At 40.9% G+C, this 12263-nt stretch overlaps 3 protein-coding genes across 3 annotated transcripts in view; 2 read left to right on the forward strand and 1 right to left on the reverse strand.

Moving 5' to 3' along the window:
* Positions 1-3955: 3955 nt before the first annotated feature.
* On the forward strand, positions 3956-4597 carry EPUS_05668 (uncharacterized protein; the record flags this gene model as incomplete). Its single annotated transcript, XM_007803500.1, has 1 exon — positions 3956-4597. One exon carries the CDS (start codon positions 3956-3958, stop codon positions 4595-4597), a length of 642 nt encoding a protein of 213 aa, XP_007801691.1.
* A 2746-nt stretch (positions 4598-7343) lies between these two features.
* EPUS_05669 (uncharacterized protein) lies at positions 7344-7646 on the forward strand (the record flags this gene model as incomplete). Its single annotated transcript, XM_007803501.1, has 1 exon — positions 7344-7646. One exon carries the CDS (start codon positions 7344-7346, stop codon positions 7644-7646), a length of 303 nt encoding a protein of 100 aa, XP_007801692.1.
* Positions 7647-9987: 2341 nt separating this feature from the next.
* EPUS_05670 (uncharacterized protein) overlaps positions 9988-12263 on the reverse strand; it is a gene marked incomplete at both ends in the record, with an annotated part of 3099 nt that continues 823 nt past the window's right edge. The window contains 2 exons of the mRNA XM_007803502.1: positions 9988-11900; positions 12146-12220. Of these exons, the coding sequence (XP_007801693.1) occupies positions 9988-11900; positions 12146-12220 (1988 nt within the window). The remainder of the gene's footprint in view (positions 11901-12145; positions 12221-12263) is intronic.

A 12263-nucleotide genomic window follows, 5' to 3' on the forward strand; every position in this document is an offset into this window, starting at 1 on the left:
AAAGCTAATTTATATTATTAAAAGACTAGACTTTAAAAATCAGCTTTTTAAGAATCTTAAAAGTAATTCTTTAAAAAAATTAAGACTTAAGATATTAATAAATAGCTTAATCTTTTACTACTTAATCTAAAGAGAAATAGCTAAATATTAGAAATAATAAAATATAACTTAGAAGAATAAAGATATATTACTTAAATATTATATAGTAAACTCTTTAATCTTATAAAGAAAGCTAGCCTTAACTACTATAGCTATATAATTAAAGTTATAATCGCTTTTTACTAAGTATAAAAAGCGCTATATTAGAAGAAATCAAAACTCTGTTATAATTAGAGAATTTTAGAGGAGACAGTAAAGAAAGTGTAGCAGGCGGACATAGGCTCACCTTTAAGTTAATTCCTGATGATCTGCATAAGTACCTAGTGCCTTTTCTGTCTTAGGAACGCTGGGTTACCTTATAAATCACGAACTTTCTGCTTCAGCCAGCCCTAGAAAGCATAAGAGCATATTGAGCGTCAACATCTTCGATTTTTGGCTTCGAATGAGCCCATACCTTGTCCTCACCCGCAATGTGAGGAGGTCCTTCAAGGTATTATGCACTTTAAGAATCACGCGGCTACTGTTCACAACTGCTTTCTCTTTGCTAGATCGGGGTTGGATTGACACAGGGTAGGAATATAAGATGTTTTAACATTTAGCATTAATATCATAGCATTGGCTTTAGATTTGCCTTGACTACGTCTCTTTTCTCAAAGTAGAGGAGATCTTTCGTAGGAGCCTATCTATTCTGTGGTCGGCGAGACCAGCATGACTTTCTGTGATGAAGAGAGCCATTTCCCTGTAGACTTTATGAATAACTTAGTAGTTAACACAAGGGTTTGGAACAGTAGGTCAGCTTAGAAGTTAATAGAACCCAATCGAAAAACTAACCCACATCCCGATGTAGTGAACAACCCTCCAAAATCCCTTCATGGTGAAAATGAAACAGATACCTAGGGCTTGGTGCCTAATTCTTCACCACAAAGTGTGACGATTCCCATTTAGATATTGCGAATCGAATATCCGAACATATATGTAGACCCTGGCAGCTAGAGAAGAGCTATACCGCAACGCGGTGGGAGAAATACGTGATAATATATGAGCGGTGGTCATTTGTCCATATTGAACTAAGAGAAATTTCTTGCCGCCAGTGTCCTTAATTCCCCATTTGAATTTGTCATTATCGTAGAAAGAGACATATTATACCAGATTAGTGTCCGATTGAAGACACAACTGAGCAAGGCGGGTCAATTATAATTTTCCAAGAGAATTTCGATGGCGTGGCAAGGTACTTCTAGAAGGCATTGTATCAAACCCTTACAGCTTGGCAAGAAAAGGTAGCTTGTAAAGACACGCATGCTCCAGCCACAACACCGCCGATCATCTTCGACGTGGTTCTATCAGCATCCATAACAAGCCACGTGATTTGCGGCCTGCAAGCTGCGGGAATGTCTCAGGGCCGAAAGTTCGACCGCGACTTTCGGCACCATGTAAAGCTTCCAGATAGAGCCTAATCTCTTCGAACTCAATATCGTTGCCAAGTCGATGCATGATTGGTGTTGTCCCAATTAAGCAGATCTTTCTTGGTGATCCGATCCTCCAGCGCTGTCTCTAATTCTACCGTACCAGCTGGAACAAGGGTAAAGTCGTTGCAAACCTTCCACTCGTGGTAAGAAAGACTTCCTCTAGCATCATTTGTTGTTGAGGCCTGCACATCAATGCTATAATTCTTTGAAGATCTCAAAATATTCTGCACAATGTGTAACGGCTCGGTCCAATATGTCCTGTAATTTCCAATCACATTTGCTCGCCCTATACCTTGCCAGTCCTTAGAAGAGTCAGCCTCGTCCACGCGCAACGCCCAACCACGATGGCCAGGACGTGTATCGAGATACAGCCGGTGCTCCGCATGGTTCCTCAGTCCAATCGCTCTCTTGACCCTAGTTGGAATATCCTTGACGATATGATCTCTCGCGAGATGTTGCTGCTGGGAGGAACTTTCACAAGCAGGTCCTCATGTTCCAAAACAAAAAACTGGCGCAACTTAGAGGATAGAATTAAGAGAGACATGGAGGGCAAGATTATCTCTCGAAGAACCAAGGACCTCACCGCTGTCAATCAATCAGACTGTCCTTAGGAAGTCTGTATTTCCTGGCGGAATGTTGGTAAGCGCAATTCAGGAGTCAAGCGCTTTGTTCTCGCTATCAAGTCTCTTGATCATAAAGGTCATCCGCTTGTGGATGATCCTTTAATGTTTCCTATTAATATGCGGTCTCTTTCTGAGTTTTAGACATTAGCAGCCGTTGCTACTCGTTATTGACAAGCTATTATGACATATCAAACCAGTCATTAAGTAATTAAAGTAGCGGAGGAATATGGTATTAATTCGACGGCTAAGCAGTATTATAATACTGTAAGGAATATAAGAGGAGATAAGGCAGCTCCTAAAACCATTGGTAGACTACTTATAGCGCTTTATAACGCCGAATTTGTGTATCAAACTCGCGTTAATATTGAAGAGGATAGCTTTAGCCGTGAGACTAGAAGAAAACTCGTCTAAATCTGGTTTACTCATCTTATTCTTTTGGGGGCAACAAAGCGCTTTGTTGCTGATTAGCTCTGTGTGATTGATGGCACTTTTAGTACTAATAATTTGCGTATGCTAATCCTTATTACTGTGAGTGTATTAAGTTCGGGAAAGACCTTTCTATCGCCTTTTCCTTCTGTCTTTCTGAATCCGAGGAGTCATATTTTTTTTTAGGAGAGTCTTAAAGCGTACTGTTTTCAAAAAGAGGATGAAGAAGCAGCTATGCCTCCTCGCGTGGTTCTCAAAGATCAAGCTGGTAGCATTCTTGCTTCCGTCTCAAAGACATTTCCTAATGCTATAGTTCAAATTTACGATTAGCATGCTATTAAAGCTATGTTAACCAAATTTTGACGATCTAGCAAATATAGTAAGAAGGATATCGATAGATATTTTGACGAAGAAAAGAAGATTAAATATATTAGTCTTAAAGAGCGGGCCTGGACCTATATCAAATCTATAACGAAGGAGGAGCTTATAAATAATCGACAAGCTCTATTGAATAAGCTTAATCCTGCTAAATGTAAGTATATCAAGGAAACATAAGGGCTGAAGGAGAATCAAGTGATTTATTTATACACTTATCAATACCCAAATCTAGGCTCCACAAGCAGTCAACGAGGAGAGTCCTATCACCATGTTATGCGTGAGGTCACTAATACACAACTCTCATTAGAGGACTCCGCTAAAAGACTCTGTTCAAAGGTCAAATCTATCCTCAGAGATTTAGCAGTAGATGAACAAGATTCTCTTCGGAAATACTCACGCTTAGCGTAGGCGTATGCCTTTACAGATTTGAGATATAATATCTCAAATTTTGCTTTGAATCTATTACAACAGGAATGATATACTCTAAATCAAGCGACAGCTATGTTACAAGTATCATCAAATAGCTGTCAATGCGAGATTCTTCTCTAATTTGGTATTGCTTGTAAGCATTACCTTTCAAAAGCTTTTTGTACCGGCAAACCTCTTCCTTATTTTCTTATTCATCCGCGCTGGTGGATATACAGCTCTATTATTAATTTCACAAATTGGCAGCCAAAATACGCAGAGGAGATAGAAACGCCACCCCCTTATAATGTCTCTTCAAGACAGCAAGAACGACAAGAGGAGAAAATAGCAAGAATTTGGCAGCTACTTAGAAATGAAGAAAAAGACCGATTTAGTATTCAAACTAAGCAACTTTATCAACAGGCTACACAGTAAGCTGTTGAGATTAGTAAACAGCATTTACAGCGACAACAACTACCTATTAATCAACCAGATCCTATCTTAAAACGTGATGATATTCGACAGAAAAGGGGTCATGATAAGGCGAACGCTTGAGGAATGACTGCTGCGGAGCACTCTAAGCAAGAGCTAAAAGAACAAGAAAAGAACGTTCAGGCTGCGGAGCACTCTGAGCGAGAGCTAAAAGAACAAGAAAAGAACGTTCAGATAGCGTCTTCACAGCCTGATCCTTCTTTTGTTCAGTTAACTACGCCATTAACGCCTTCATGGCCCAGTCTTTATTCTATTCAATTGGCTGCTCGAACCCCTGAACGCCCACAATCACGACCCCGTCGCAGTCCTTCTCCAGAGGATAGCCCTGAGCTGGTCCGTCCGGAAGAGGGAAAAAGAAAACGTAGTGGAGCAGTATGGAAGGGCAAGGAGAATGAGACAGGGCGAAACGACGGATTGCGGCCTGCGCCTGTTCTTAGGCCTAAATATTCTATGGCCGAATATAAAGAGTATCTGAAGTGGCAGAGCAAGAAGAACGCTCTAAAGGAGGATGCTCTTGAAAAGAGAGAGCTAAGAAGACTCCAGAAGTCTAACGGTCAGGCTCCTCCACTATGGTCAACAATGCCTGAGTTTGCTGGGATGACGAGAGCAGCAATAAGGAAAGAAGGCGCTTCTACTGAAAGCTCGTCGTCAATACAGCGTCAAGATACCAGAGAAGAGGAAGAAAAAGAGGAAGAGGACGAGGAGTAGTGGCAACAATTGTGTGAGTAGCACCGGAGCGCAGGAAAGCCGCAGGTTATGAAGAGGCGTACCATGGCGTAGATTCAGCTTCCAGGAAAGCCGCAGGTTATGAAGAGGCGTACCATGGCGTAGATTCAGCTTCCTCAGAGGCCCTGCCGGCGGCTGCTGTGGGCCTCTCTTGTTTGTGATCTCTTTTGATAAATTTATCCCCTCCGTCCCTGAACAGGGGTGTAGAATGGTCCAATTAGCGCTGTCGATCACTACGAAGGGCACAAAATATCAACAAACGTCTCTTTTGGGCGAATTGAGGCCATTCTATCTAGCAATTGACTCCAATTGAGTGGTGATATTGTTGCCAACAGCTTCCTTCGATACAGAGCCAAATTTGGCACTTGCTGCATTTGAAATAGGTCCTTGACCCACCAGAAATAGCCTTATTTGCGCCATTTACAGCTGTTTCTGTGATATTTGTTCCGAATTTGCGCTTGGGAGCCCTTTTGCGTACACAGCCAGGCTTGTGAAGCTTTCCCTATTCGCACTGACTATGAGTTTTCTCTTGTACGCATTTATAGTGGCGTTGAGAGACTACTATAGGTAAAGGCTAGGATTGTTCTTCTTTTTTTAGATTATTTAAATATAGTAATTAGTTATATAGAGCGCTTATAAAGGTCTTATAAGTATCGTGATTCTGCGCATTATTACTCTATTTCTATAGTAGATATGTATTAGTATAAGTAACATTAAAAAGAAAGAAAAATAAGGGCTACTATATTTAATAATTCTGCTTACAATAGTATTGTTACAACATAACCTGCGTAATGGCCCAGAGGGGTATTAGGGCTGAGGACTAGGGCAGGCTTGGCGCTCTGAGCGTCATACCTCGCTTTTCGCCTCTATAGCACTTAGATAGTTTAGTCTTCATTATACTAATCGACATAGTTATATAGTTGCCTTCTATAGCTTCTTCGTAACTCTCCTGCTTCTATAGTACTCCCTACCTTGTTACATAGCTTTCTGCGTAATAGGCATATAAAACTTGCGTGTAATTGATTAGCTTAGTCCATGCCCTTTATATAGTGATTATATTTATTAATAGTTATTAGAATAAAGAGCTTTTTGAATAGTTAACTGTCAAAAACAGGCAGTACAATTTGTTAATTTTTAAATGTTATTTTTAGGCATCTTTATATATACTGAACTTTATTCTTAACCTTGTAAAGGCTGTAAGCAGTCAAAATAGCGCTAATAGCCTTATTATCTTGCTAAACAAAGCAGAGAGTATTATTATTAATAACCTCTGCTATTATAAAGTCTTATAGTAGCTTATTTTGCTTAAAATAGCTCTAAAGATATAAAGGAAATCTGTTAGCCTTTTTATGTGTTATACCTATATAATAAACTCTTATAGTTAATAGGCACTATATAACAGATATATTTAGAAATAGATTATCTAAATAAACGTAGAATTTGAGCTATTTTAGAAGCTATTTAGCCAAGCATAAAATAAGCACAAATATAAATGTTAATAAGGTGTGTTTAGCGCCTATAAAGCGCAGGCATAACTAGCTTGTTTTTATTTCTTTTTTAAGTGTTTTAACTTTATTTATTCTAAAGTGAAATAATCCTGTGCTTGTACATGTGTCGACTTGTTCTTTAGCTTGATTATATATTTTAAATAGCTTGTAAAGGCGACTATAGCCTTATTAATAGCGATATAAGAGAAGGGATAAAAGAAATTTTGATAAGTAATTTAAATAAAGTTAGCTATATGTTGAATTCAATAAAATTAGGGTGTATTTAGAGGCGCAGAAGCACTATTTGTATTAAAAAAGCGATAAATAAGTTTAAATTAATCTCGACTTATAAATTAATCTAGATTATGTAATTTCTAATAATCCGTTTGTACTGTTAAATAGTATAAGCTAAAATAGAGATTTATCCTTATAAATATACATATTTCTGCCGGCGTAATAGGTACTCAGTAACATTTCTTAAGGAAAGGAGGATTTTGTAATTTGAACACAGCGTATTTGTAGTTTCTTCAGAGAGGATTTCCACTACGAAATCGCTAAAAAAGAGCTGAAAAAAGCCCAATTCAGATAGATTAGTGTATTGAGATAGATTAGTGTATCGAGAAGCTCCTGCTCGATTTCGAACGTAATTGGCCTCAAAATGAGGGAGTTCTGTTGAAATGAATGTCGAGGGTTCATCTGCGCATTCTGGCGTCGGGGCAATCACTGCCAAGGCTTGATCGATTTTATTTCGATCAACGCTTTTGGAGCCAATTTTTGACTGTTTTGACTGATTGTTGTTTCTGTGTATTGACGGAGGTGAGTTATCTCTGTATCTCAGAGGAATTTGCGTATTTCGCTGTGGTCGTAGCATAGTAAGTGGCTGAAAATTTATTTATAAAAAGCGCAGTGGAAAGCTGTGACGCTCATATGCGGCTAAAAAACCTTATTCTGCGCCAAGACGCTAATTGGACCACCTAGGGACGGAGGGGATAGCACTTCTATCTTGAAGCACAAGTTTGTGTGGTACCCCCACACTAAATCATGCCGAACTTCTGCCGGGGCCGAAAGTCGCGGTCGAACTTTCGGCCCTGAGACATTCCCGCAAGCTGCGATCATGGGTAGCTGGGCGAGTCGGCCTGAAGGGGCTTAGCAGGCTGGTGATCTCTTCACTCTTCAAGTAAATAATTACGATATCCTCCTCTCGAGTTTTTCTTTTATAGAGAAGTATATAATCCACTATTATGTCAGGGCTTGAGGTGCTTGGCGGCATCAGTGCGGTGATTGCAATCATCGACGGCTCAGTCAAGATCTGGGAGAGTGCACGTAAAGACCTCAAATTCAGCGAGACCTTCGAAACCGTGGGTGATCGACTACCCATTCTTCGAGACATTCTCCAAACCTGTCACGAGCATTTCGAGCCAATCAAAAAATCCTTACCCGCCGATACTGCCCAAGGTCTGGTGAAGACTGTTAACAACTGTAAGAGGAAGGCTGAGAAACTGGGCACCATTTTCCAAGAGACGATCCCGGGCGAGGATGACTAGTAGTACGAGCGGTATCGCATGGTGGCTCAGCGACTAAGCAAGGGGAGCAAAGTCGAAGAGTTGATGAGGGCAATCACAGAGGATGCACAGAATCTGGTCAACTACCATGTAGTGAAGTCGGCAAGCCTAGCACTGTACACGAGACTCGGACAAATTGCCAAAGAGATGGCTTCGTTGGCGCTATCACTACCAAAGGACGAAGCTAATAAACTAAGCTTTTACAACTACAGCAATAGTAAACAAAATATTAGTACAGGCAACAGCACATAATACATCCATCAAGGTGAGGGCGTGATGAACAATTTTGGACCTGTTACTGCCTCTCTTACCTTTAATTAAGGTAAGAGTAGCCAGACCTAGTTATAAAGAGAAGGTATCTATATGGCTCTATAAACAAATTAATAAGTTTTATATTTGTAAGCAATATTTTTCAAATCTATTAATAATATTAATCCCGCTCTGTCTAATTACTTTTGAATAGCCTAAGGCTCTACTATCGCCATTATTAATAGTGCCTTTCTGTTATAACGTTAATTTTGTTAACCGTGAGACGTCATATAATAGTAGGACTCTGTTAGAACGTATCGAACAACAGTGTAAACCTGCGGTGTTAAGAGTTGTACTTATAGGAATTAGTAGAGCCGGGTAAGTTAATTATTCTTTGTCAGACACCATCTAATAACAAGCCTATAGTAAGTCCTAGCTCGGCATTGAATATTACCATCGCCTCTGTAAATAGTCCCCTTAAACGTGGATGTTTTGGATTCATGCAAGCAATACCGACCGAATCAAGCAAGGATACCGCGAGATAGCAGAGCAGGTAAAGATTCCTGGCCGCAAAGATCTGAAAGAGAACATATTTGATTTGGTGGCAAGATAGCTCCAGGATAAGTTAAAGGGGACATGATTGCTAGTACTAGACAATTTAGATAACGACGCTGTCTTCTTAATTCCTTAAGCGGCTGCATTAAGGGCGTAGTCTAGTGATAGAGATGATTAGCTCAGGCGACTATTATTAGCATATCTTCCATAAAGCCAGAACAGGGCAATTCTAATTATAATATAAATAAGCAGTATAGTGACAAAGCTCGTTAAGCCCTAGGATATGATTATAGTTAATCTCATGACTAATATAGATGTAATAACGCTTCTAAAAAAGAAGTTAAATATATCTGTTAATAATAGCAAACTATAAGAGTTAACGTATATATTAGAATATATGCTACTAGCGATTATGTAGGCGATGATATACATCTAGTAAAAAGGAGTAAGATACAATATATAGTAATATATTAAAGCATTTTAGCAAAACAATAGATAGTTGACAAGTCTCTTAAATTATGAAGCGGGCTATTTTTGCTAAGATCTAAAAGCGAAGATGTTAGGGCTTAACTAGTTAAGACAAGTCTCAACTAGAAGCTAGGTCTAAAGGCCCAGTTGGGTAAAACAGGAAGTGCAGGAAGCAATACTAAGATGTCTTTAACTTAAGTATAAGCTGATAACATAAGTTAACTACGAAGACTATAAAACTATTTGGGAAATAAGCGTGCTTATATAGGCTAAGAGATTCGTGCTTATAGCCGCTCACTTATAAGCGCTCATGAGCGTTGCTCATCAGTCCCTCCTCATAAACACCTTGCTCAGAGTTGTCTCCGCATAAGCGTGTCCTTTCGCCAAGCCCTTTGGGTTTAGTTAGTTCCAGGGTCTCCTCACACAGGGTCCGTGCCGCCTCTAAGGCCTGTTGGTGCCTAGTGCGTTCACGTGCTATAATACTATCCCCTCCTCTCCTTAGCTTGGTCCTACAAGCTAAAAGAGTATGTTGTAACTTCTTAGGGTTTTCTAATTTCTCCTTCTGTGATGCCTCTATCTGAATCTTGCATTAGCAAATCGAAGTCTTGTGTTTAGTGTCAGGCTTTGTCTAAGAAGATAGCCCTTTAGGGTTGTTGTATTAATATATCATGTTTAGTATATAATTATAATAAGAAACTATGTTTCTTTTTATTACATTCCTTAAAGTGTTTGTACTATATAGCAAAGGGTATTCTATATAATAGGAATTATTTAAAGGATACGTTTTAAAAGCTTAAGTCTAAGAAGCAAAAGCTATAATAGGCTTTTTAGACTCTTTATATATATTAATACTAAGATACTTAAGCACGACGCTCTTCCGATCTGTAAATTAAGTCTTTTTAAAAGGCTTAAGGCATAATAATTACTTAAAAGGCTTATTCCTTAAAATAAAAAGAGCTTATTTAAGAGTTATAATCTAATATTATTAAAGTTAATACTCTTAATAAGTAAAAGTTAACTACTTTAATATTCTTTTTATTTAGTTTAGATTTTAATAATAGTAATTTATAAGTATCTTAAAGCGTGCATTGCCATAGTATCCACCTTGAGCATTTACCTCCGCGTGCTTAGCCAGCAACATCTCCACCACCTTCTCGTGACCTCTTTCAGCCGCCCAATGTAATGCTGTTCTACCAGTGCTATCCCGTGCCTCCAGCTCGAATTTAGCCCTGTGAAAGATTTCATTAAGGACGAACGCGTGATCACTCATGGAAACCACATGTTGAATCTGTACTTCCGCTGTCCGTTGATATGGGTAAAGTGCCTTCCACATAATGGGAAACCATGCATGAAATTGATCCGTATCTGTTGCGTACAGGAGTAGGACTCGATCTAGTACTTTCCTGTCTTTGGTAACAACATCCTCTCTTAGATGCGATGTCCAATGCTCAGCACAATATTCAAAGAATTTGTTCTGCCCTTCCCAAGTTGACCGCGGGACCACTGGGACTCTGGTGTCGGCGCGCTTGTAACCCTGGCGGCGTTCGTCGCTAGGTCTGCGATCTTGTTGACGGAGACATAAGTACGTCACACACAGTCTCGCCATTTCACCTTCAATCTCCGTCTGGGAAAATGTTGACTTCCAGCAGCCTGACATAGAACTGAAATTGGAGCCATGTGCGACAAGGAACTCCTTAGCAGTTTGGTGGATGAGAAAGAGCTGGGAATGCTTGATAAAGACGAAGAGGCCACACCATTGTCGGATATGTCTCTCCAGATGCTGCACGTTTGGTTTCTTTATATACGATTGACCTAGTTCGTGCGCGCTGGCCGCATTCAACGCCAGGCTCATCTCGCTAATGGTTAATGGGCGTCGCACACCAACGATGATGAGCAAGATCTTTCGCGCCTGGGACTTCTGTTGTTCGGTAATTCTTTCCAATATGCGTTCGTATGCACTCTCTACTGATATAGGGAGAGTGTTAGTGGGCTCCTCTTCGGGATCAGGGCTGTCCCGATACGTGGTCCGTATGTCTTCCATGGCCAGATAGAGCCAGAGGTAGGTGCGATGTTCCATCTGTCGTAGGCTTTGTCGTAGCCTCTCTTGGTGATTTCCGGAAAGCCTAAACTCGGTTGCAAGGCTGTCTATCTGTCGGTCCATCACCAGATTGATCTCCTCGTGGATCTGGTCGTTCTTGTCCTCTCCTCGCAGCCGGATCTGTGGCAAATGTGACGTATTCTCCTCAAACCAGCGCTGCACATTGTCATAAGGTCGGCTTGTCACCAAAAATTTCAGCCGACCTCCCGACAGCGCGGGCGATGACCGTTGGTAAAAATCACAAAGTTTAGCGATGAGCTGTTGTCGGTCCTTGTCCTGACATTCGTCTAATGCGTCCAGGACACATACGATGGGTCCAGCTGACGGGTCGGCCGCCGCGGCGAGGAGAATTCGCCACATTTCCTCACTTTCTTGCTGTATCTTGTCCTGGACCTTATCCCATGCGGGCAGCGCATGACGCAGTAGTGACGGTTGGTGATCAAAGAGTTGGTGGAGAACGGCGCATAAAGCAGTGTTAAGGTTGTTCTGGCGTTCATTGTCTTTGAAGAAAAAGTAGCAGACACTATGCTGATCTGCATCGCCAAATTCATGATCGACCAGAGACTTGGCGAGGACGGATTTGCCACATCCCGGATCGGCCGATATCCACAGGAGATCATGATAGCGGCTTTGTTGCCACGCTCGAAACTGACTATGGTTGAGCAACCATCGGCATGTGCCCGAAACTCTCTTTGGATTGATGTTTTTGTACCGTTCATAAGTACTTGTTTTAAAAGCCTGGTGGCAATGTTGTTCACGCTCGGTTAGATGCCGTACTTCAGATTTATGGGAATGCTCGCGTTGTACCTCGATGGCTTGTTTCTGAAGCTGGATGCCTTCGCCAAGGAGTTCGTGTGTTCGATGATCTATATCTGTGGTCAGCAGCGGTCAACACCCCCCTTTCACATCATGGAACGCGACGTCCACCCGTCAATGTAACCTCTTTGGCCTCAAGCCCCGGAAGGGCTTGCTGAGTCAAATCGATCGTAACATGCTCGTTTTTTAAGCACAAACAAAGTAGGAGTGCGCAGAGACACGAAAACTCGTTATCTCTGATGCGAAACAATGGTTTCGTTTAGAGTTCAACGTGAAGATGTCGAGTGGGACTTACTCATGGCGTCCGTAGCATGTCGTGTGACATGCACCGCCGTAGGACTGACAGTCGACAATAGTTCTTTTGCAAACGCTGCCGCGGTGACAGCAGCGTACTTTTGCCATACATCGTTCTT

This window comes from Endocarpon pusillum (genome assembly GCF_000464535.1).
Source record: "Endocarpon pusillum Z07020 unplaced genomic scaffold scaffold242, whole genome shotgun sequence".
Lineage (NCBI taxonomy): Eukaryota > Fungi > Ascomycota > Eurotiomycetes > Verrucariales > Verrucariaceae > Endocarpon > Endocarpon pusillum.